This window comes from Cetorhinus maximus, chromosome 17, assembly GCF_964194155.1.
Source record: "Cetorhinus maximus chromosome 17, sCetMax3.hap1.1, whole genome shotgun sequence".
NCBI lineage: Eukaryota > Metazoa > Chordata > Chondrichthyes > Lamniformes > Cetorhinidae > Cetorhinus > Cetorhinus maximus.
The window spans coordinates 96410506-96436608 of NC_135895.1; the positions used below are offsets into that span (position 1 = coordinate 96410506).

The following is a 26103-nucleotide window of genomic DNA, read 5'->3' on the forward strand; positions in this document are numbered from 1 at the left end:
CGATTTGAGGGTGACGTCTATTCAGGCTCACGAGTTTCTGCCATCAGTCTTCATGAACTGAACCGGTTGATTCTTGACCCACAGATCTTTGGGCACATGAGGCAGGATGGCCCACAAGGTAGCAGGATCCAGAGTGCAGGATTTGCTTCCTTTCCTTTCCTTCTTTACTGCTGCTCTGCCTCATCATTTAGACGCTATGACTCAAAGCACACACAGTTTGATAGACAGGTTGTCGCCATTTTGAATGATTGGTAACAAGCTCCTCCCAGCTATTAATGTCAGTGCTACCACTCTTCAAGGAGAGTTTCAGTGTTGGGAGTGTTTTCTTTGTCCTCCCCTGGAACAATGGCCACTTGAGAAAACATGACCTGGAGAGAGAGACAGTTTTTGACCATCCAGACAGTGTCCAGACCATCGAGGTTGATTTTACCGGAGTTTTGACTGAATACTTGTGCAGCTGGCTTCAAGAAGGACACTAGTGATTGTCCAACAGTTCTCCCATTGAATCCAGAGAGTGTAGTGGAGGCATTGCTGATGGAATTTCTCCGGCACTGGTGTGTGACTGATACACAGTCCAGGTCCCACTGCAGTACAGAGCGTGGTGATGGCAATTGCTAGGACTTTTGCTGACTTGCGGAGGTCTTTGATGTCAAACACTCGCTGTTGTAGTTTGTAGAAGGCTGAGTTGGTGCAGTTGATTGGGTATTGAATCTCCTCATCAATGGTGGCCTTTTGAGAAAGGTGGCTGCCAAGGTATGGGAAGTGCTCAACATTTTCCAGAGTCTCTCCCTCAACATATATGGGAGGTGGAATATTAGGCTGACCAGGTGTGGGTCAATTTATGATTTTTGTTTCAGCAACATTCAAGAGCAGACTGAGTTTCTTGTATGCAGAATTGAAGATTTAGGAGAAAAATTACTCTACCCAACCTCCTGACTTCAAGAATGTGACAATTGTAACTAACTATCTTCAAGAATGGAGTTTAAATGATGATGTGGAAACTATTGAGGTACTTCCCTCTTGTCCAAAGCAGGGAAAATCCTGATACACATTCTCCTGAATTGCCTACTCCCTGTGGCTGAGGAAACCCTCCCAGAGACACAGTGTGGCTTCCAGAGGAACCTCCGACATGCTCTTTGTTGCCAAACAAACACAAGAAAAATGTCAAGAACAACACCAGGAACCCTGTTGCATTTATCAACCTGAATAAAGCATTTGGCTCAGTAAATCACAAGGCTCTGTGGATTGTGCTTCAAAGATTCGAATGTCCAAGAAACTTCAGCACGATCCTGCAATTGCTTCATGATGATGACTGCAACTATCTCGAGTTGCAAAACAGAGGCCTTCAAAATCTGGACCAGGGTCAAGCAAGGCTATGTGACAGCCCCCATACTGTTTACAACCTACCTGACAGCAGCTATTCACCTCATCAAAGAATAACTGCTCTCTGGTGTCAGTATTAAATGGATGGAAAACTCTTTAATCTCAGTTGCCTCTGTGCCAAAGCTAAACTGATATCATAGAAATACATGATCTACAGTTTGTAGATTACTGCAGTACCATTGCCTACTCCGCACAAGATTTGCAAGCATGCCCATTCAGTGCTCTCCTGTATGCTGGCCATCAACGTCCTCATTTGAGTCCTCCACAGCAGTGCTTGTTTGCCATCTCACCCTCTGGTGAGCTGGTATATGAACCATCCCTTTACCCCTGGCCCACTCATGCCCAGTGACTCACCATGCGCTGATTCCAACTCAACACTCGCCTTCAAGGCAAGCGCAGTGCCAGTGTCTGAGCTGGTGGCTCAGAGTGTCAGATCAAGTGATGGGGTCTCTGCCTCAGTGCTGTTGTTCTCTCTTCCTTCCCCCTGGGGCTGCTGTGGCTGGGCAAGTGGCAGTTCTTGTGTGTCTGAAAACAGGAACTCAGAAGGAGAAGGTTTGTGTGAGGGAAAGGGGAATGAGGGATGGGAAGCAGGAGTTTCATGGTCCACACTATGAGCAGCTTGCTCATCATGCTAGATAGCAGGGTGACAGAGAGCTGGAAGTTGAGAAGGGGCATAGGGCATGAAGGTATCCCACCCTCAACACTCTTAGTGATGCCAGATACCACAAACTCAGTCACCACCACCACCACCACCGCACCCCACCCCTGCCAAGATGCAGAACTATTTCCTCCTAGACGCAGAACTATCTCCTCTGTAGGGCTCAGGAGATGCAGTCATCCTTGCCCCAACACCAGTTCTGCTCTGCTGCCTTCTGTTGTGTGCCGCCTTGCCCTGCACAAGGGAGGGCAGAACGTCAGTGATTGTGTAACACTGTGTTTGGGAGACATAACTGAATAGCAGGAGGTATATGCAAGCAATGAGAGGCGGGTGTGAGGCTGGCAGCTCTCAGGTGTGTGTGAGGGCGAGGTGGAGTATCTGGATTTGACACACAAGCTGGGATTTCCAGTTGGAATTGCTGGGTGAGTTATGGGAGTGTGGCACACTGAGCAGCATTAGAGTTTGGTGGAATGGTGGGTTTGAGATATCCCATGAAGATGCATTTACCAGTGTTAACCACAGCATGATGTCATTAGCCCTCTTGTGGCACTGCAGGAGTTGATCTCCCTGATCATCTGTTCCCACTCCCTTCTGAGGGTGGTTCTTGTGGGTCAGCTGGTCTGCTGTGGGACCATGATGTCTCTCCTCATGTCTACCTACTTCACTCATGCCTCCAGCACTGCAGCAGTCAGTCTGGATCCCTCGGTTTTCCCTGGTGATCAGTTTGTAAGAATTTTCATTGCAGCAATCTATTTGTGCAGCTTCCCTTGATAAAACAGAAAGAGAAAGCTGCCTGTGCCATGTGGTCTGCAGTAAAGCTGCCCGGGCCTCCAACTGTGTGGAGAGCTCACTGGAAACATTGAGAAGGAGAGAGAAACGCTAGACGTGCAGGAATTAGCACTGAAGTCATTCAGATGAGCTGGGTAGGCGAATTGAGTGTCTTACCCACCTTGAATTGAACAGGCATGGGTGCAATGCAAATCATGGCCTCCACGCCCGAAAATCATGGCATATAAATTTCACACTTTGATGTGATAACTGGATTTCTGACAGACTTAAATTGGCAGAGTTGGAAGAAGCTTTAAGGAAATTCACCCTTGTAGGTTCTTACAGACATGTGGCAGGACTGCAGCTATAGTCATATCATGTGATTGTTATTAAGGAACTGAAAGATCTGATAGAAAATATTTCAGGAATTTCAGTAAAAAATGTGTTTTGTTTTAATGTTACTTGAACAAGACACAGATAAGACCCAGAAAACATTCTACTAAAGCTCTGTGTCTGTCAAGAGGAGATTTAAAGCTAGAGAACTGTTCTTGATTAATTAAGGGAAGCATTAGGTCCTATAGGCACATGTTCAGGGCTGTGCAAGGAACAGCTTCTGCAAGGGGAATAAGGATGAGGGAATTAAAAAGAATCTCTTTTGTTCCTTCCTCTCAATAGAAATGGCTGATCCATGCTGAGCTACAGTTCCATGGAACACAATCCAATCCCTAGCCATTGCGGACAGTGAGCGCTCACAGGATTCTTGAGTATTCCTGCTGAATCCAAAACACTTTACAAAAGATCTCAGTTCATTGCTCAGCACGTGCCTATGTAAATTGGGTGAGCTGGGACACATGCACACATGGAAATCCAATGAATTCTTAGCCGGTTGCTGCCTGGCACCCAGGGTCTGATGGTGGGACTGCAGCAAGTCCATTCATCGCCTTACACAGTCACAGCACAGGCTCACAGCATAGACATGATTCTGGCAAGCAACTGCAGAAGAGCGCCACATGGTGGACCCCGCCTTTGCTATTCCTTGCTGCCAGTTCTACGTTTGGAAACATTTAGGCACAAAAAGGAAAAATCAACTGATTTTTGAGAGGTTTCTCAGCAGCGTGAAGCGGTACAATTTTGTGGCTGATGCATCAGGGCTGAACCTCACGATGATTGCCAAATAAAAAGTAGCACCCAGTAACTTTGAAGATGGATTAGAAAATAGCAGGGCCGCGGTTAAGGTTACCTGGAGGCATTGATGGGCTGAATGAATCCTGGAACATTTGGACCAATCAGAATGTCAGCATTTAACCAGATTGGTCTGTTGAAATTCATTTCGTTATATTTTTTCACCAGGATGTCCAGGGAGGGGTTTACTGCATCAATGCTTTTGAAATCCAGCTTGATACCTAGGAAAAATTATATTAATTTTACTTCTTCAGACCCTTTGTTATGTCCGTTAAACCCTTCCCACCCAATGGTCTCCATGTCTTGGGCCCCTCACATACTTAACGTTCTGGGGCTTCTGACCAATAATCCACCTTGTTTCCATTGCAGAGTACATTCAAAAGTATCATTGACAACAAATTGTATCTGAAGAGTATTATTTAAGATAGCAATTTTTACCTTCATTTTCTGAACACAAATTTTCCCCAATGTTGGAAGAGATTCATATAGATCAGCCATGCGAGAACTGCAGTGCTCAACTATATGGGAAGGGTCAGCATTCATTCCAACTACATCCAAAAAATACACTGTCCCACACCATGAATGGCAGCCATTAAACTGCTCCCCACCCCCACCCTCCGGTATCGCCACGACTGTCCTGCCATTAACAACCATTAGATCCATCAGTGGAGGTACTACTTCCTCAAGCAGGGCTTTAGAAAGGCATCTCTGAGGAACCGCTTGCTTGTACCACAGCACTTCTGTTGAAGTCTGGACTGCGGTCAGCATTCGTGCCGTAATATAAAGAGACACTGAACTTCACAACAATCAATAAGGAATCATGGAATAGATGAAAAGTATAACATTGGGTAAATAATAGGCTTATAAAGGACATTGATTGTATATTGAAATGGCAAGTTCTCAGCCTGGAAACCTGTTGGCTGTGGGGTAACCCAAGGGTCACCCAGAAAATGCTTTCTATTTTTAACATTTACTAATTAATAACTTTGACAAGAATTTTGCAAGCTAAACTTCCCAATGATGTTTTCAAGATGGCTGATGAAGTTAATCCACGCTAATCTTTCACATTAGTGAGAGATTCAAATATCATCAGTCAGCGGTTAAAAAATGAGGATGTCGCAATTAAGAAGCCAAATAACTGGGTGGGGTTGACAAAGGGAGACGCTTGATTATATTTGATGGCCCTTTCCTGTTCCAAAAAAAATGAAAAGTTTTTATATCTTGAAAATTGCAGAGTGAAAAACTTCCTTTAAAAAAGAACAAGAAATTACTTATCGATTTTGTTCTTGGTGAAATGAGCAATGAATAATTTGTTCTGATTTGCCATTGTCACTGTCTGTTGCCCTTGACATCAGTTAATGAGCACTACCTTAAAATGAGTCTGTCTCTTTGGCGATCTTGGGCCAGTAATAAGATACAGCGGAATGAGATTATTGAAGGGGCATTTTCTCTATGGAAGAGCACACTGATTGTTACAAAAACAGCTTGTGTTGAAACTCATTATTGAACTTTATTTTATTGTGGCAAAGATGACGAACATCTCTTCTGATTATTCTCCCCCATTAAATCCCAGATTTTTCTTATCCAAAGGGAGGTATAAAACTACTTCCTGTTACAAAAGAACTTTGAACAGGGTTTTTCCTTTATTACAAGGACAACTTTCATTTATATGTCTTTCATATAATAAAACATCCAAAGGCACTTTATCAAGTGTTATCAAACAAGATTCCACACTGTGCCACATAAAGGGACATTAGACCAGATAACCAAAAGCTTGATCAAAAAGGTAGGTTTCCAGGAGCATCTTAGAGGAGGAAAGAGAGGCAGAGAGGTGGAGCAATTTAGGGAGGGAATTCCAGAGCTTAAGGTCCTTGACAGCTGAAAGGAGGTTAAGCAATTAAAATCGGGGCTGCTCAAGAGGCCTGGGATCTTGGGTCAGGCTGGAGGAGATTACAGGGAGAGGTGAGGCCATGGGGGAATTTTAGAGCAAGGATGAGAATTTTAAAACTGAGGCATTGATGAACCAGGAGCCTGTGTAAATCAGGCAGTGCAGGGAAGATGGACGAACAGGATCTTGTGCAAGTTAAGACATGGACAGCAGAGTTTTGAATGGCCTCTAGATTGCGGCAGGTAGAACGAGAGAGGCAGGCCAGGACTGTGTGGAAATAGTCAAGTCTAGCAGTAACAAATGCATCGGTAGGGGTTTCAGATAAACTAGATGTGGATGGAAAGGAAATCTTGATTTTGTTCAGAGTGACACAGGTGAGTTTTACCTTTCTTCGACTTGATTACAGAATCCAGCCATTCCTGCAAGGTATTGTCACTGTGGACAGCAGGCGGGTGAGCCATGATCGGGATACCAGTCTCGTTTAGAGTGTTGAGTCCTTCGATATTGACATCAGCTTCCAGTACCATTGCACTGCCTGGGAACATAGATGTACAATAATCAGGCTGTGACAACTGCAAAAACCACCAAGCTTTGTTTTCTTTATGGCTTTCTCCATCCCTCCTCAGTGGGATAAAGCAGAATGGTACAATCCACTGACATCTTCATGGACACTGAGCTGCTGCCAAAGGGGTGGGGGGTTCAAGATGAGATAAAATAAAACTCCTCCTCCACTGACCTTGGTTCTGGACACAGACTTCCCAGCCCAGTGGGCCAATGTATTATATTGTGTCATAGACTGCTAGCTTGTGAGATCCTATTTGACAGCATTCAGAATCTCATCTCTAACCATGCCTGTCGCGTTAGGTTTTTGTTTGTCTAATTATGCTTCTGTGAGCACCTTAGGTTGATTTTCTATGGTCAAAAGAGTATTTAAACTCCATCCATGTCCAGAGGCACTGAGAAACGCTGCAGTACTCTTACTTGCTGAGAACAGCTACCTTAACACGTTCCAGATATTGAACCTGGGACTTGTGGTCCGTTTGGCTCAGGTCCATACAAACACTGAGCAATGAATCTTCAGCAGCAGAGGGATTTTTCTTCTCCTAGTTTCCAGGGTGGTGTAGCCACTGTCCTCACAATATGATCAATATTAATACTGGCCATTTAGGAAATGTTTGAGCTGAACTTTTACAAACAAGAGAAGCTCCAAAGTCTCGAGTGCATCATCCTCATCAAATTCCTCTCTACCCAAAACACTGGGTGATTGTTGTTAGGCTTCGAGCTGCCCTGACTAAATAGATTCACTGCGACAAATGGATAAAAGCTGTGAGAGTTAAAGTGTTCAGGGTGCAGACATTATGGACACAGCCTCTGTTTAACTCTGTGGTCCTTTGGCATTAAGCTACTGGTACCGTTTGATCTTTTTCTCATGTCCTTGGATGGTTCTGGACAGTTTCCACGCAGACTTTTGGTCCCGATAGCCAGCTTACAAAATTGCCCATTCCCAACTTGTAGTGAAAGCAGAGTTTTCACCCTGCATCAAATAGGGAAAGGTATTGGGCATTATATTTTCAAATGTGATTTTAGATACCTAGGGTAAACATGTTTTAGAATCTACAGGTGTTACTGAACTATAAGATAGAGGCAGATGTCCAGATTTTGGCTACAGTACATATAACTTTGATCTGCAGATAAGCTAGGCTGCAGTAGTCTTGCCCAAGATGCCATTGGTCTGGGCACTCATAGATATGAGGCCAGGATGAAGTATAAACAACCATTCATCAAATAATACACAGAACGCACAATGTGGCTTTGAACTCAATTGGTTCCAAGACCTGCTGATTTGAGAATATATGCTGCAGTCTTTCTTTAACACCATTAATCCAATTTCGGGTATCTTGCTTCATTTTTCTGTGCAATATACCTTAATTGTAATCATTTTAACCTAGAAGTAACAGTGTGGCATTTAATACCTTTTGGAACATAAAGGAAAGTGAGGTGGACATCCCACATGGTCTCAATTATATTATACTTTAATAATAGTCATTGTTCACCCTGTGGCAAGCTATCCTATTCACAGCAGAAATAAAGACTCGGTTCATGGGAGGCTCAGCCCACTTCAACATCTAGCAAATCAAGTAGTTGGTTTAACAGCTCACCCATGGGAGAGTATTCCCTCAGTACTCCACTGGGGTGTTAGTCCAAGTTACAAGCTCAAGTCATAACTCAAGTTGAGTTACAGGGAAAGATTAAACAGGTTAGGACTTTATTCCTTGGAGCATAGAAGAATGAGGGGAGATTTGATAGAAATTTACAAAATTATGAAGGGTATAGACAGAGTAAATGCGAGTAGGCTCTTTCCACTTAGGTTAGGAGAGATAAACATGAGAGGACATGGCTTTAGGGTGAAAGGGGAAAGGATTAGGGGGAACTTCTTCACTCAGAGAGTGGTGAGAGGGTGGAACGAGCTGCCATCTGACGTGGTAAATGCGGGCTCACTCTTAAGTTTTAAGAATAAATTGGATAGATACATGCATGGGAGGGTTATGGACTAGGTGCAGGTCAATGGGACTAGCGGAATAATATTTCGGCACAGACTAGAAGGGCCGAATGGCCTGTTTTCTGTGCTGTAGTGTTCTATGGTTCTATGGAGTGGGGCTTGGGTGTACAATTTTCTGATGCAGAGGCAGCAGTCCTATCAACTGAACGTAACCTGATAAGAGTAAAGATGATTTAGCTCAATAATCTCTCCCTTATTGATTGGTAATAACATTGGAGAATAGATATAGATCATCTTTATCAAATTCTCCAGGAATACTTGATATTTCTCTACACTGGGACCAGTACAATGGAAGAGTGGGGTGAGGAAAGTTGTTGGTGGAGATTAGCAGGCCAGGATTGAAAAGCCAAAATGTGAAGATGGATGAATATTTCTGAGACCCAATGTGGAGGATTTTCCTTCAGGAGATCAGATATGTGAGGTTGTGTCCAACGTAAAGTAGATTGTAGTTGTTCTGTGGAATGAATGAACTTTTGATGAGCCAAATGCCTTCACTTGTTGCATGTTTTCCCCTGATCTCAACCTCACCTTTTCACAAATCTCTCAATCCTTTCTGTCCAGAAAGATGTCTCGCCACCTCATGAGTACATTTATACCGTCTGCTTAAATACCGTTCCCTGATAAATAGGAACAATTTACCACAGAAGAAGTTATCAATCATTTTCTTTGATCTAAACTCCTACAAGAGTTCTGTATGCTTACCTTTCAGGGCTTGCTCCATTTGGCTCTTGCTATTTGCAGCATGGTGCCATGTAACCAGCAGCCCATCCTTCCTGTCGATCATTCCATGTTGAAGCAAATAGTCCAGTAGGTCCCCACCTGAGCTGAAAGGTCCATCTACATCAAAGCTCCTGTCTGCAGATGCAAAGGAGAATGTTATTTTTGTTTTTACCTGCCACTCGCTTTGATTAGGTGACCCCTCCCCTTCTTTTTGGCTCAGACCAATGACTGGTATGTTATTGTTTTGTGACATAAAAATGCTTACGCAAGCCACTGGGTTTATTTCTTCCATATCAGTAACAATGAAATCTGGTTCATTGGTAAGGTTCATATGATACAGGATTGAGAAACACGCCTGTGCCTGAACATTCTAAGATTGCAGTGATGCCCATTTAACACTTTGCTTTGTGTCCCTCCTGATGGTTTACCCATGTTATCCTCTGATTCTAACCCCATCTGTCCCACTGCATGCGTTGATGATTGACAAACCAGCCTGGCTTATCAATGGGAGCTGGAAGACTAGAACAGTCCCTGTCAATTGGCTTTCTTTCCTCTTCACTCCATCTAATTTTGAAATCTAAGGCCTTTTTGTTAATGTAGTCCTATCTGGACAAGCAGCAGGATGTTTACCAGACTTGGGAGGTCCCTGATGCTTTTCTCTTGGTATCCTCTACTAAGCCCATTGGATTTAGGCATGAATGCCACTATAGAGAAGAGTTTGCATTCCATATCAGGCAAATGAAAGCTTTAACCATATGGATTTCTCAACAGCTTGGTTTAGCAACTCATACATGGACATGGATTTCTGCACATCTTAAGACGCCCATGACCAAAAGTAAAACGTTCCAGTAGACATTCACCACCGTCTCTCTGCTTATCCTTATGTCAAGTGATTATTGAAGATTCCACGGTACTATATTGAAAAGGAGATTGCCCCAGGTTCTGCCCAATATTTATTCTTTAACTAACATCACTAAAAATGATTATCTGGTCATCATCTCATTGCTGTTTGTGGGAGCTTGCTGTGTACAAATTGGCTCCTGCATTTCCTACATTACAGCAGTGGCTACACTGCAAAAAGTATTTCATTGGCTATAAAGGGCTTTGGGACATCCTGACATTGTGAAAGGCATTATATAAACGCAAATCTTTCTTTTCCATTCCCTTCTTGGGTAAACCTTTACGTCAGTGGAGTCTGAACTGCACTCTCTGAGCCACATGCAAACCCCAAGCCCTGAAACTTAACAAACAAATCCTATTTGTGTCTTTATTTTTGTTGGTTTGTCCTGCTAGGATTCTGTACACATGGAAAGGGCTGTTCTTAGTGCCGTCCTGTCATTGGTGAATAAATGCTGTATCAGGGTAATAACGTTATGAAATATTTGCAAACTGATAGGAACATGGATTTAAAGTTAATGTAACCCACAAAGGCATAAAGCTTGGAAAGTTCTGTTTTAATCTTCTCAGCTGCCTGATCTGATTGAAAGCTAGACATATGAATCAGGAACACTGTAACCCAAGATTCAAGAAGGGACCGGGGACTCCTCCCCACTGGTTCTTCTGCTATGCAATTAGTTGGAGAAAATAAGCACAGTAGCAACCACACAATTCAATGTCAACAACAATTATAACTGCAAACTTAAAAGCAATACCCTGGGCTCAGCAGATAAACATGGTTCTAAACTACATAGACCAGTAAAATCTCAGGTGTAATTCCATAGTTTGTGCTGGGTTATCTGACATCCAGGATTGTCCTGGAGTCTCCAGGAATTGTAGATCAATCTCCAGTGCACTGCTGTATGTAAAATCATCGGGACATTAAAGTTTTTTTTCCCCCAATTTTCTTTGAACATTTCTCTTTACCAGATATAAAAGTATTGGAAATTGGGGAAAAGAAGGCTGTTTGGCTGATAGTCAAGCATCATCCAATTGGGTAATGAGTTTTTTTGCTTTCCAATTAGTGTACGGAGGCAGTGCATCACAAGGATGGATATGTCGGCTGACTAACGGCTGGATTGTGGGGCAAGTCATGTGATGAAAGCTCCAGGGATACATTTAATCACAGTTGGCAACCCTAGGTAGTAGAGAGAGGAAAATAAAACCAGCCAAGGTCAGGATCCTGCAACCTTTGCTAAAAAGTACATGTGTTCACACACTGGGTGGGAAAATTATGAGGCTCAGCTGTGATGCCCTCCATTGTTGAAGAGCCCACCTACACTCACTGTTCGGGTCCAAGAAATAGAATGACCATTAGATGGAGGTCAACCAGTAACTGTGGAATCACCACTTACACGGCCCCCACCCCCACACACCTGCCCCCCAACCACCCCCATTCCCCAGGATTAACCACCACATTCAGAAGACAAGGGGAGAATATTTTGGGAGTGGGATAAATTAAGTGGTGATTGAGGGTTGGCGGGGTGGGTGGGGGGGAGAGGGGCAAGGATCAGACTGAGGATTTTGATGATTGTAGAATAATGTCTGCAGTGAGTAATTGCAGTGAAATTCAAACAGGGAGTGTCTCAACCAACAACACCCTGCCCAAATCTGTAAACCATTAAACGTATCATTAACATTTCTAGTGCTTTAGAGAATTCATCAGTAAAAGGCATTGTCAGTTCTCTGAGCTCTTTGGTGTCTGTAATGAAGATAATTACGAGGTAATTATAGAGCTGCGTGACTCTGAGTGTAACAAAAAATAGGACGATGCAGGGAGAGGTCCAGAATTGCAATGTTTGATCATTGCTATCTGATTAAAGGGCAGGCAGCCTCACATTCTACAGGATCATTTTTCACTGCTATTCCATAAACAATTTCTACGTGCTGACAGCATCTTCTATTGGTTTGACTTGTAGATAAGGTTCATTTTTAAATCTTCCTCTCATCAATTTCTGATGTAACGCCCAGACAATGCAAGGCCAGCAATTTGTGAAGATCCTGTAACAACTGAAGGAAGTTACTTCTGGAAAGAGTCACGAAAGCAGGAAAGGTGCAAACATAACAATAACACGTGACAATTTCTGGATTTTTTTCCCCCATGCATTAACTAAGCATCATATAGTCTTAACTCTTCACACATTTATTCTGTTGCCAAATTTTTGGATTTGTAAAGTTGAGGTGTTATCAGCGGCACATGGACCAGCAGCTGGTTGAAATGAGAACTCACTGGGCTAAGAAATCACAAACATGAACTTAGACCCTAGCAAACCACCACCATTCAGAAGTGAAAATTAAACAATGAATAACTTTTTCAGCAGATTGCCTGTGGCAATTTGCATTTTGTTGCCCTAGTTCGTTTCTTTTTAAGCTCATAATATTTTTGCAATGCATTTTTCTCCATTTTCTCCTGGCAAGGAGCCTGGATCACTATATTGGTGGTTTTGGGCTATTGTGAAAGATGACTGCTTATGGCACTAAACAGTTTAGGTATCAATCCATTCAATTGCACAGCAAGAGCTTGAGCTAAGCAGACATATGAGAACTATACATTCACACACCAATGGGGTAAGCATTCACTTAAGGTAGTAATTGTTACTGTCCAGTAGTTGCTTCTCTGGCTAATGTAGGTTTCACATTCCAAACTCTAAAGTATATAGTAAAATAATTGTACACAAAAAGATAATTAATTCCCTTAAGTGGTTTTAATACTCAGAAAATATGGTGATTTACTATATATAGTTAGATGAAATAAAACAGAGGGTTCTTCTTTAATAAAAACAGAAAAAAAAAAGCTGGAAATACTCAGCAGGTCAGACAGCATCTGTGGAGAGAGAAACAGAGTTAACGTTTTCAGGTCAATGACCTTTAATCAGAACTGGGAGAAGTTAGAAATGTAATAGGTTTGAGCAAGGGGTGGGTGGGACAGATACAAAAGGAAGGTCTGAGATAGGGTGTAAGACAGGAGAGATTGAATAACAGAACAGTTAGTCTGACAGGGCTAAAGGAATGGTAATGGGGCAAGGAAAGAAACAAAGAAACAAAAGATGTACCTAGAGTGGGTATTCTGCTGCATGAAAGCAAAAATAAGAGACGAACAAAAACATGCGAAGGAAATAAAACAAAAATGGGGTTACAGTCTGAAATTGTTGAACTCAATGTTGAGTCCAGAAGGCTGTAAGTTGCCTAATCGAAAGGTGAAATGTTGTTCCTCAAGCTTATGTTGGGCTTCACTAGAACAGTGCAAGCAGGTCAAGGACATAGATGTCAATGTGAGAGCAAGGTGGAAAATTAAAATGACAGGCCACCAGAAGCTCAGAGTCACGCTTGAGGACTAATCAAAGCTGTTCCTTAAAGCAGTCACCCAATCAGCATTAGGTCTCCCCAGTATAAAGGAGACCACGTTGTGAGCAGTGAATATAGTGTGCTGAATTGAAAGGAGCACATGTAAATCACTGCTTCGTCTGTAAGGAGTGTTTGGGGACGGTGAGGAGAGAGGAGGTAAAAGGGCAGCTGTGCATCTCTTGTGTTTGCATGGAAGGTGCCATGGGAAAGGGATGGGGTGATTGAGATGTGGACCCACTTCAGAATGCCGAAAGGGGAGGGGAGGAGAAAATGTGTTTGGTGGCGGCATCATGCTGGAGGTGGCGGAAATACCGGAAAATGCCCCCTAAAACATGGAGGCTGGTGGGATCGTAGATGAGGATGAGGGAATCCCTATCATGGTTCTGGGAGAGAGGGGAAGGGGTAAAAGCAGAATTGCGGGAAATGTGGTGGACATGTTGTTGGGGGGCAGTGGTGGCAGAATCCTTGGTTGAGGAAAAAGAGATCTCAGAAAAGCCAATGCAGCGGTTTGCATCATTGGAACAGATGCAAGAGAGATGGAGAAACTGGGAGAATGGAATGGAGTCCAGACAGGATGTACGGTGTGAGGAAGTATAGTTAAGGTAGCTGTGGGAGTCAGTGGGCTTTTAATGAATATAAGTTGATAGCCTATAGTCAGAAATGGAGTCAGAGAAATCAAGGAAGAGAAGGGAAGAGCCAAAGATAGAAACCAAGAGAAGGGTGGAAACTGGAAGCAATGTTGATGAAGATTTCCAATTTGGGGCAAGAGCAGGACACAGCGCCGATACAGTCATCAACGTATCAGAAAAAGAGTTGAGGGAGAGGCCCTCCCCCCAACCAAATAGGACTGGAACAAGAAATGTTTAACATATCTCAAAATGACAGGCATAACTAGGAGCCATACAGGTACCCACAGCAACACCTTTTATTTGGAGGCGGCGAGATGAATTAAAGAAAAAATTGTTCAATGAGACAAGAAGTTCAAGCAGGTGGAGGAACATAGTGGTCGATGGAAACTTTTTTTTTTATTTGCTCACAGGATATGGGCATCGCTGGCTAGGCCAGCATTTATTGCCCATCCCTAACTGCCCTTGAGAAAGTGATGGTGAGCCACCTCTTGAACCACTGCAGTCCATCTGGTGTAGCTACACCCACAGTGCTGTTAGGAGTTCATGGATTTTGGCCCAGTGACAGTGAAGGAACTGCAATATAGTTCCAAGTCAGGATGGTGAGTGACTTGGAGGGGAACTTGCAGATGCTGGTGTTCCCATGCATCTACTGCCCTTGTCCTTCTAGGTGGTAGAGATCGCTGGTTTGGATTGTGCTGTTGAAGGAGCCTTTGAGTTGTTTGGTTGGGCGTCCGTTCAAGGGAGAAGTGAAGCGCTCTCAGACTGTCGTGGTGGAGGTTGCAGGTGTAGAGAGATTGACTGTCATAGCGAAGAGGAGGCGGGTAGGGCCAGGAAATTGGAAACTTTTAAAGTGACGGAAGACATCAGAAGAGTCATGGATGTAGGTGGGAGAGACTGGAGAAGGGCAGAAAAAAATTGAGTCAAGGTAGGAAGAAATCAGTTCAGTGGGGTAGGAACAAGCTGAAACAATGGGTCTATCAGGGAAGTCCTGATTAGGGATCTTGGGAAGGAGGTTCTCCTTTGGTTCATGTAGTCTTGGACCTTTAAGGATGATGAACCAGACAGTCCTGTGACTGAAGGCATTCTTCAGTAGTTGTGATACCCATTATCAGCAGAGCACATTATCTCACAGGCGGTCAGTAACATTTTTTAAAGCCCTGCCTATGTACTTGAACGACACATTAGAAAGGATGTACGTAACCAGACTGACCTTTGATTGATTACTTAACTGAAATGGGAATTTTATTTTATGGTGGCCTAAGGTTTTGTGTTAGATTTCATTCACCTGAGTGTGCACTGCACAGCACTTGCCAAATATATAAATGTTGAGAGTGTTAAGTACTGAAGAACTTACTGTATAACGGTCATTCAAAAGGTTTACAGTATGTGTCAGTTTAGCTACACTAAAAAGAATGAATACTGAAGAAAGCTGATATGATGACAGTTTGTCACTGAACTTTTCAGAAGTGATCCCCTGAGCATCAGTGAGAAGAACAGCACTGAGTGTGGTGGTGGCAGCTTCAATCGAAGCATTCAAAAGAGAATTAGACTGTTATCTGAAAATGAAGAATGTGCAGGGTTACTGGGAGAAGGCAGGAGAATGGCATTAAGTGAATTGTTCTTTCAGATAGACAGTGCAGACGTGATGGGCTGAATGGCCTCTTTCTGTGCTGTAACAATTCTGATTCTGTCTGACAGTGCAATCAGTTTGTTATCAAAGGAGAGGGTGAATGTTTTTTATGTTTACAAGCCAAGAGATAGCTTTGATAATGAAGGCTTACTAAGGATTCACTAAATATAGACTTTGAACTTAAACTCACATAATCCCTACCAGAATATGGACATAAGATGATGATATATCATGAAACCTACATTTAGGTGATATTTATGATGGACTAAAGCCTGTAAATTATTATTAAGACTCAATTTACCTCTACTGTAATCACTAACATTCAAGCCTATAATGACATTGACCATATTCTGCAATTGTAGTTAAACTAAGTAATGGTAGTAATGCAGCTTTGTATCTGCTTACTGTTTGAAATTCTCATCCTTGTTTTCAAATCCCTCCGTGGCCTCACCTTTTCCTATCTCTGCACCTAACTCTACAAACCTCCAAGATTTCTGTGCTCCCTCAATTCTGCCACTTGCACATCCCCAATTTTCTTCACCCTATCATTGGCGGCTGGGTCTATAGATTACCCGGCCTTAAGGTCTGGAATTACATCACTAATCCTCTCCCACTGTCTCCTTTTTTAAGCTACGCCTTATAACCTACCAAGCATTTGTTCACCTGTCCTAATATCTCCTTATATGGTTTGGCATCAAATTTTGTTTGATTATGCTCCTGAGAAGCCTTGTCATCTTTTACTATATTGAAGGCCCTATATAAATGCAAGTTGTTGTTGTTGTTGATGTTTGCAGGAATTGCACTTCATTCAATATTGAGTTTTAATTCTGCTGTCAATTAGTTTGGTTGAATCTATAATTAATATCTTTAGACTGGAGAGAGACAACTTAGGTATGTATTCACATGTACAAAATATTAAGCAGGGAACAATAGATTCTAATTTAAAGTTTGGATGTGGGCATAATGGTGGAGGGGAGGGTCGTCATACGTAACCTGCTATTAATAGGCCACCTATTGGAATTTATCAATATGATTTTGAGCTCTGGGGTAAGAGCAGGGAAGTGCGATTAATCGGATAGCTCTCTCAAAGGGCCATGTTAACTGGCCTCCTTCTGTACTGCATGATCCTAAATAATATGATATATCGGATACACTGGAATATTGTCAATTATTTAATATTTGGCAATTTTACAGATTACCTCAACAATTACAGATCTGGAGCAGAGCGGAGCTGTAAAGAGCGAGACCTCAGTGGGCAGAGCGGGACTGTAAAGAGTGAGACCTCAGTGAGCAGAGCGGGGCTGTAAAGAGTGAGACCTCAGTGAGTAGAGCGGAGCTGTAAAGAGCGAGACCTCAGTGGGCAGAGCGGGGCTGTAAAGAGTGAGACCTCAGTGAGTAGAGCGGAGCTGTAAAGAGCGAGACCTCAGTGGGCAGAGCGGGGCTGTAAAGAGTGAGACCTCAGTGAGTAGAGCGGGACTGTAAAGAGTGAGACCTCAATGAGCAGAGTGAAGCTGTAAAGAGTGAGACCTCAGTGGGCAGAGCGGGGCTGTAAAGAGTGAGACCTCAGTGAGCAGAGCAGGGCTGTAAAGAGAGAGACCTCAGTGGGCAGAGCGGGGCTGTAAAGAGTGAGACCTCAGTGGGCAGAGCGGGGCTGTAAAGAGAGAGACCTCAGTGGGCAGAGCGGGACTGTAAAGAGTGAGACCTCAGTGGGCAGAGCGGGACTGTAAAGAGTGAGACCTCAGTGGGCAGAGCGGGACTGTAAAGAGTGAGACCTCAGTGAGCAGAGCGGGGCTGTAAAGAGTGAGACCTCAGTGGGCAGAGCGGGACTGTAAAGAGCAAGACTTCAGTGGGCAGAGCAGAACTGTAAAGAGCGAGACTTCAGTGAGCAGAGCGGAGCTGTAAAGAGTGAGACCTCAGTGGGCAGAGCAGGTCTTAAATTTAAGGAAATAGTCTTTTACTTAAAAACAAACAAAAAGTGTGGCACAGGAGCTCAATCCCATGTGTTGTATGGCCTGCAGCATGTGGGAATTCTTAGACACTCCTTGCAGTTTGGATGACCACATGTGCAGGAAGTGCCACTGGCTTGACCAGCTTGAGCAACAGGTTTTGGAGCTTAAGTGTCAAGACACAGTGGTGCATCCACGAGGCTGAGGGTTATGTGGATAGCACGTTTTTTAGGTGTGGTCACTCCGCAGCTCAAGGAAATGCAGTCAGAGAGGGAATGGGTGACCACCAGTCAGAAGAAGGGTGGCAGGTAGGTAGTTAGGAAAGTCCCAGAGTGCATCTCATTCAAGAACAGTTTTTCTCTGTTTTAAAAATGGTGAGGATGAAGGTTCTTCTGGAGATTGCAGCCAGAGCCAAGTTCACGGCGCTGTGGGTGGCTCAGCTACACAAGGGAGGAGTAAGAGTGCAAGAGCATTAATGGTAGAAGACTCAATAGTGAGGGGTGCAGACACGTGCTCCTGCAAACATAGACATGACTTTGGGATGGTGTGTTGCCTCCCTGGTGCCAGGGTCAAGGATGTCACAGGGCATTCTGAAGGGGGAGGGCGAACAGTTAAGAGGTCGTGGTTCACATTAGTACCAACAACATAGGTAGAAAGAGGGATGAAGTCGTGCAACAAGAATTAGGGATCTAGGTAGCAGATTAAAAAGCAGGACCTCAAAGTTTGTAATCTCAGAATTATTCCCTGTGCCATGTGCTAGTGAGTATAGGAATAAGAGGATAGAGAGGATGAATGCGTGGCTGAAGAGATGGTGCAGGAGGGACAGCTTTAGTTTCCTGGATCACTGGGTCTGTTTCCTGCGAAGGTGGGACCTGTACAAGTCGGACGGGTTGCACCTGAACCGGAACAGGACCAACAACCTTGTGGGGAGGCTTAAACTAATTTGGCAGAGGGATAGGATACAGAGTGGAGGTACAGTAGGCAGTGATGCACAGCCAAATATAGAAGAGAAACTAAGTCTGTCTGGAAGGCAGAGTGAATATAGACCTGTTAAGGCACAAGGGAATAATACAAGGCTGGATTGCATCTATTTTAATGCAAGGAGTCTTACAACTCAGGCAGATGAATTGAGGGCGTTGATTAATACATGGGAATATGATATTGTTGCTATCACAGAGACATGGTTGAGGGAAGGGCAGGATTGGCAGCTCAATATTCCAGGGTATAGAATCTTCAGGCGTGACGGGGGGCGGTGAAGGGTGTAAAAGAGGAGGTGACATTGCACTCTTGATCAAGGAGTCAATTACTGCAGTAAGGAGGGATGGTATCTTAGAAGGTTCCTCAAATGAGGCCATATGGGTAAAACTTAAAAACAAAAAGGGGACAATCACTTTGATGGGAGTGTACTATAGGCTTCCAAACAGTCAGAAGGAGATAGAGGAGCAGATATATTGGAAAATCTCAGAGATGAGTAAAAATAATAGGGTAATAATAGTAGGGGATTTCAACTTCCCCAATATTAACTGGGATAGTCTTAGTGTGAAAGGCTTAGAGGGGGCATCCAGGAGAGCTTTATGAGCCAGCACATAGAAAGACCTACAAGAGAAGGGGCGGTCCTGGCCTAATCTTAGGGAATGAAGCCGAGCAAGTGGTAGAAGTGTCAGTGGGGGAGCATTTCGGGGATAGTGACAATAACTCTAAGATTTAAGGTAGTTATAGAAAAGGGCAATGATGGACTGGAAACAAAGGCCCTGAATTTGGGGAAGGCCAATTTCAATATGATAAGACAGGATTTAGCCAGAGTGGACTGGAAGCAGCTACTTGTAGGAAAGTCTACATCAGACCAGTGGGAGTCATTCAAAAAGGAAACAGTGAGAGTTCAGGGCCAACATGTTCCCATAAAGGTGAAGGGTAGGACCAACAAGTCCAGGGAACCCTGGATGTCAAGGGATATAGAGGATTGGATAAGGGAAAAAGGGAAGCTCATGGCAGACGCAGAGGGCTGAAAACAGCAGAAGCCCTAGAAGAGTATAGAAAGTGTATGGGGGTTAATTAAAAAAGTAATTAGGAGAGCGAAGAGGGGGCCTGAGAAAACACTGGCAGGTGAGATAAAGGAAAATCCCAAGACATTTTATAAATATGTTAAGAGCAAGAGGATAAGCAGGGAAAGAGTAAGGCCCATTAGGGACCAAAGTGGCAATCTGGGATCAGAAATAGCCAGCATGGCTTTGTCAAGGGGAGATGTCTAACAAATTTGATTTAATTTTTTGAGAAGGTGACTAGTTGTGTAGATGAGGGTAGTGTAGTTGACGTAGTCTACATGGACTTCAGTAAGGCTTTTGACAAGGTCCCGCATGGGAGAACGGTCAAGAAAGTAAGAGCCCATGGGATCTAGGGCAAATTGGATCCAAAATTGGCTTAGTGGCAGGAGGCAGAGGGTGATGGCTGAAGGTTGTTTTTGCAATTGGAAGCCTGTGACGAGTGGCGTACCACAGGGATTAGTGCTGGGACCCTTGCTGTTTGTAGTGTACATTAATGATTTAGACGTGAACATAGGAGGTATGATCAGTAAGTTCGCAGATAACACGAAATTGGTGGTGTCGTAAAGTGAGGAGGAAAGCCTTAGATTACAGGACAATATAGATGGGCTGGTAAGATGGACAGAGCTGTGGCAAATGGAATTTAATCCTGAGAGAAGTGTGAGGTGATGCATTTTGGGAGGACTAACACAGCAAGGGAATACACAATGAATGGTAGGACCCTAGGAAGTACAGAGGATCAGAGGGACCTTGGTGTACATGTCCATAGATCCCTGGAGGCAGCAGCACAGGTAGATAAGGTGGTTAAGAAGGCATATGGGATACTTGCCTTTATTAGCCGAGGCATAGAATATAAGAACAGTAGAGTTATGTTGGAACTGTATAAAATGCTAGTTAGGACACAGCTGGAGTCTGTGTGCAGCTCTGGTGGCCACCTTATAAGAAGGATGTGATTGCACTGGAGAGAGTGCAGAAGAGATTCACCAGGATGTTGCCTGGGCTGGAGCGTTTCAGCTATGAAGAGAGACTGGAAAGGTTAAGGTTGTCTTGCTTAGAGCAGAGAAAGCTGAGGGGGGACCTGATAGAGGCATACAAAATTATGAGGGGCATAGATAAGAATAAACCTTTCCCCTTAGCGGAGATGTCAATAACTAGGATGGGTGGGGGGGGGGGCATAGATTTAAGGTAAGGGGCAGGATGTTTAGAGGGGGATTTGAAGAAAAAATTTTTCATCCAGAGGGTGGTTGGAATCTGGAACACACTACCTGAGGGGGCGGTAGAGGCAGGAACCCTCACAACATTTAAATAGTATTTAGATGAGCACTTGAAACGCCATAGCATACAGGGCTATGGGCCCTTGAAGTGGTAGAAAATGGGATTAAAATACCTATGTGCTTGATGGCTGGCACAGACACGATGGGCCAAAGGGCCTGTTTCTGTGCTGTATAACTGAGACTAGCAACTCCACTAGCGTATCCACATCATATTACTATCACAGCTTTGAACTCTACTACCTTCACAGTTGTCAGCAATGCTGCTGAGTCAATGTGAGGAATGACATTACCTACTCAATATTCATGGTGCTTAACTTCCACCCTCCCATCTTCCCAGTGAATGTGTCTTCTCTTGCAAGGCTACGATTCCATAAGAGCCTGCAGCATTCTGGTATCCCAAAAACAAGAGTGCACTCTTCATAAGTGAATTTGGAAAGTTAATGTCAGCACACTATCCAAACACAGACAACATCGCAACCAAGCCCAAGCCGACCAGGAATCCATACATGCAAAAAGCTTCAAGCAGTGGGATTTGACCTGGATGCTTTTACTAGAATTTGACCATACATTCAGTCCACGGGCCAAAAAGGTTACCATTTTTTGCACCAAGCTTTTGAGATAGTTTCTGTTCGAGTCTTCCATTGAAGTGCAGAGTGATGGCAGCACACTGTTGTTGGAATCTACCTCATAAAAAGCAGCGAGAACACAGGAACTGGAGTAGCCAATCAGACCGGCAAGCCTGGTCCACCATTCTGTTAGATCATGATTGATCTGTACCTCAATTCCATTTACCCATCTTTGCTCCCTAACCCTCGATACCCTTATCTAATGCAAACCTGTCCAACTCAGTCTTGAAAGCTCCAATATCCTGGCATCCACACCCTTTTGGGGGAAGGTTGTTCCAGACTTCCACTACCCTATTTATGAAAATGTGGCTTCTGATTTAATTCCTCTAATTATAAGATGGTTTCCCCTATCAGAGGATACAGAGGCTGTAAAAAAAATCCCGGCACTATTTCGAAGAAGAGTAGGGGAGTTATTCCTGGTGTCCTGGCCGATATTTACCCTTCAATCAACATCACAAAAACAGGTTACCTGTTCATTACCACATTGCTGTTGGTGGGAGCTTGCTGACCACAAATTGGCTGCTGTGTTTACAACAGTGGATACACTTCAAAATGACGTCATTGGCTGTAAAAATGCCTTGAGACATCTTGTGGCATGACAAGTGCTATATAAATGCAAGTCTTTTTCACTTCATCAAATCGCTTTATCATTCCAACACCTCAATTAACTTTCCCCACAATCTTCTAAATTCCAAGGAATACAAGGCTCATTTATACAATTTGTCTGCACAAATTAACCTTGTATGTCCTCGTATTATTTTAGTGAATCTCCCCTCCAAGTTCCTAATACCCTTCCTGAAGCGCGGTACCTAAACAGAAAGAAGTACACCAAATGGAGCCTGACCAAAGCCCTGTACAACTGAAGAATAGTTTCCAGTCCTTTGTAGTCCCAGATTTAGTGCTATTCATTTTGAATACGCATTGTTCTCCTCTCAGATTATTCTAGGATAGCTGGCCAATCCCATTGTTCTGGTCTGAACTGCTTTTCTAGAACATGGGGACCGTTAAAGGAATAAAGGTCTTATTAAAAAGCAGAAGAAGAGGTCAGAGGGATCACAATTTTGGAAACACTCAGCAAAACAGACAAAACTTCTGTGGAGAGAAGTGGCAGGATAATGTTCCAGACATGAATCCTGTATTAGTCCCGTTAATGCTTATACATAAAATTTTAACTTGTCACTTCACAGATGTTGTGCCTGACTCATTGATTGTTTCCAGCTTTTTCTGTTGTTACTGAAACCACAATAATAGGCTCATCTGATATTTTCTGCTTCAACTTAAAGCCTCCCATTTCACTAGTGGACACATGGTTATATCTGAACTTCTTTTGTAATCTTGTCTAGTCACATAGGCTCGCAGTCTCACTGGTACAATTCTACTGGCCCCAAGCCACTTGGGCTGCATTGGCCAATTTCAATTCCTAACACTACACCTTCCCATGAACTATATTCAGAGACTCCAGATGAGTTCCTGCTGTTTTACTGGAGTTAGCACTGACTTGTTAGTAATGCTGCAGCAGGCTGCAGCTGCACTGGTGTGGTACCAAAGAGACACAGTGAGCGTTCACTGGGCAGTGCACAAGTTGGAAGTTAATCAGAAATCCTTCCAAAGGCAGTGTAATACTGAATAATGTCTGGCGAGAGATGCAGTGGTTTCTGTCGAGGTTCATCCCGAGCAGTTCTGAGACATAGGACTCTGTGCTCCACGGGCTGTCCCCAGGGACACACACCAAGACAAACATCAACAGAAGCTGGAGATCATCAACTCAGTGAAAGACACTCTTTGGTCTGCCCGAAACTTGTTGGTCTTCCAGTGCAAAGAGTTGCCCCCGACCGAGTGTTGCAGACTGGCACATTCCAAGGTCCAGGACTATGTACTGAGGGACGCACTAAAGCTTGGTGCAGTCACTGCAGAGGCACAATGGGGAAAGGTCGCTGTCTAAGACCTTTCAGCCATAGTGCACCAAGTGGCTGGAAATTGTATAGAAGCCCTCGGGCTCTACAGCTCACGCTGAACGTATGCAGTGAATATTACATGTATCACAATTGTGTTGAAGCATCTTAGAGTGCAACATAATCTATGTAGACAACGTAAATACCATTGCACTGTCTGATTGTCTGTTATGGCCATTTTGAAATGTCTGTAATGTTCCTTGATTGTATTGAAACACCTCAGGGTGCAACATGGTCTTTGTGGAAAACTTGAACATTATTGCATGTTTTGTGATGGCCATTTTGAAATGTTTTGTAATGTTCTTTCAGATATTTTATGAATAAAGTACGTTGTTGCAAAAAGAATACTGAATAATATATGCCAGAAGGTCCCAGTTTGTGCTGAGTTGACTGATGTCAATCACAGTGAAATGATGCTATATTTGCCATTGGCTAGAGAAAACCAATAAAAATCAGCAGGCCTCCCAGTCCTAATCACAATCCAGTGATACACTGCTGGAAAGTGTAAATATCTGGTGAGGACATGATCAATATGATGGCTTCCATAGTTAAGTAGCATGTTAACACTTACAATCCAGGCTTAAACACAAAAAAATGACCACTTGGCTTGTAGAACATAACTTCAACAGAGGCGGGAGGAGAGGGCTGAGAGCTTCAGTTTGTTTGTTAATTATTTTGTAATCAGTCCAGCTCATCTCTGGAATGAATACTGATGTCTGCAAATTGAAATTAGAGGCAAACCCACAGAACCACGAGTCTCCTCCAGCATCCACTTATTTAGGTAAAGAAAAAGACTTGCATTCATGCAGCAACTTTCACAACCACAGGATGTCTCAAAGTGCTTTACAGCCAATGAAGTGGTTTCAAAGCCACTGTTGTAATGGAGGGAGCGCAGCAGCTAATTTGCACACAGCAAACTCCTACAAACTGTAATGTGATAATAATTAGATAATCTGTTTTTGAGATGTTGATTGAGGGATAAATATTGGCCAGGCTACTAGGAGGGAGGGTCTTCAGAATAGTACCTTGGGATCTTTCATGCCACCTGAGAGGGCAGACAGGGCCTTGGCTTAACATCACATCCGAAAGATGGCACCTCTGACAATGTTCCCTCAGCATCCCCTCAATAATGCACTGGAGTGTCAACCTTGATTTTTGTGCTAAAGTCCTGGAGTGGGACCTGTCCTACAACCTTCTGACTCAGAGTCAAGATTGCTGCCCACTGAGTGACACTTAAATGCGTGACACATTTATCAAATAAACACGCTAATAAAACTCACCAGTTATACATTATGTTTGTGAAAACAAAGTGTGTTATAAATGAGGACTCGAAACGTCAACTCTTTTCTTCTCCGCCGATGCTGCCAGACCTGCTGAGTTTTTCCAAGTAATTCTGTTTTTGTTTTGTATGTTAAAAATATTTAGTTTATAAAATATATTTAACAGGGCATCCAACAATCACAAAGATTGCAACTTAATCACTTTTGCATGTCATGTTCTTTACTAGTGCGTGTATGTATATATATATATACACCTGTGGCTATATGTCTGTACACCTTGTATGTATGAAGTGATATATATGTGAGTCAGATTGTGGACTGTTTGTAGCTGTGAGAGAAAGGGACACACACAGCATGTGACGGAGTGAGTGTGTGTATAAGCCAATCCGTATGTGTGAACCAGACTGTAAGCATATCTGAAACAAAAACAAAAAATACCTGGAAAAACTCAGCATTTGCGGAGAGGAGCACAGTTAACGTTTCGAGTCCGTGTGACTCTTTAACAATTGCGAGTATGTCTGTTTGTATTTGTGAGCGGGTCTGTGCGTGTGTGAGACAGTCTTTAGACCTGTCAGTGCAGATGTGGGAGAGTGAATTCTGACGGGAGTGAAGCTTCTGTTAAAAGGGCTCTCGCCGCCTTTATCATGTGTCACTTTCATTCATAGCATCCCAGGAAAGGTCTGAGTCACTTTCAGACCACACTGTCACAGCACCTCATTCTGTCAACTCTGCCTCTCCCGCGGCTCTGAGGCTTGGCTGGAAAGGGGGTTTTGAGGTGGGGTGGGTTTCTGGGGACGACAGACTCTTTCTTACCTGGAAAGAAATTCCTATAAACAGCGAAGTATCCCACCAGCCCCAGGTAAGAGGCGACCAGAGGGGCAAAGAAGAGGCCGGCCAATAGCTTCCAGCGCCGGCGGACGGAGGCGCCTTCCCTCCCATTTTTATAAAGGATCTCCTGGTCTGGTGCCGGCTGCAGCATCGCGGCTTCTGCTGCCAGCCCGCAGAGAGGAGGCTTTTACAAAGTGCGGAGGAGGTCAGACAAATTCCGCCCTGCGGACCAGCGGCGCGGATCCCGCCCAGTCCCTGCTTCCCCCAGGGGGGAGATTCAGCCCTGGGGACAAGCAACAGAAACCACTTTTATAATTACAAATAAATCATTTCCAACGGCAGACTCTGGAATTATAGAACAGAATCTGAACAGAAGTGCTTCCTTTTTTTTTAAAAAGCACAGACGCAAAGTAAAGTAAATTTAGAAACTATTTGTGGTGAAATATTAAATGACCCATA

General features: G+C 43.6%; 1 protein-coding gene across 1 annotated transcript in view; it reads right to left on the reverse strand.

Moving 5' to 3' along the window:
- The window catches only part of fam151a (family with sequence similarity 151 member A), a 44050-nt gene extending 18202 nt beyond the window's left edge, over positions 1–25848 (reverse strand). Inside the window, exons 1-4 of the mRNA XM_078561655.1 lie at positions 25620–25848; positions 9142–9287; positions 6265–6414; positions 4050–4212 (exon numbers count right to left, since the gene is read on the reverse strand). Coding sequence (XP_078417781.1) covers positions 4050–4212; positions 6265–6414; positions 9142–9287; positions 25620–25795 — 635 coding nt within the window. The 5' untranslated portion in view covers positions 25796–25848. The remainder of the gene's footprint in view (positions 1–4049; positions 4213–6264; positions 6415–9141; positions 9288–25619) is intronic.
- Between the last annotated feature and the right edge of the window lie 255 nt (positions 25849–26103).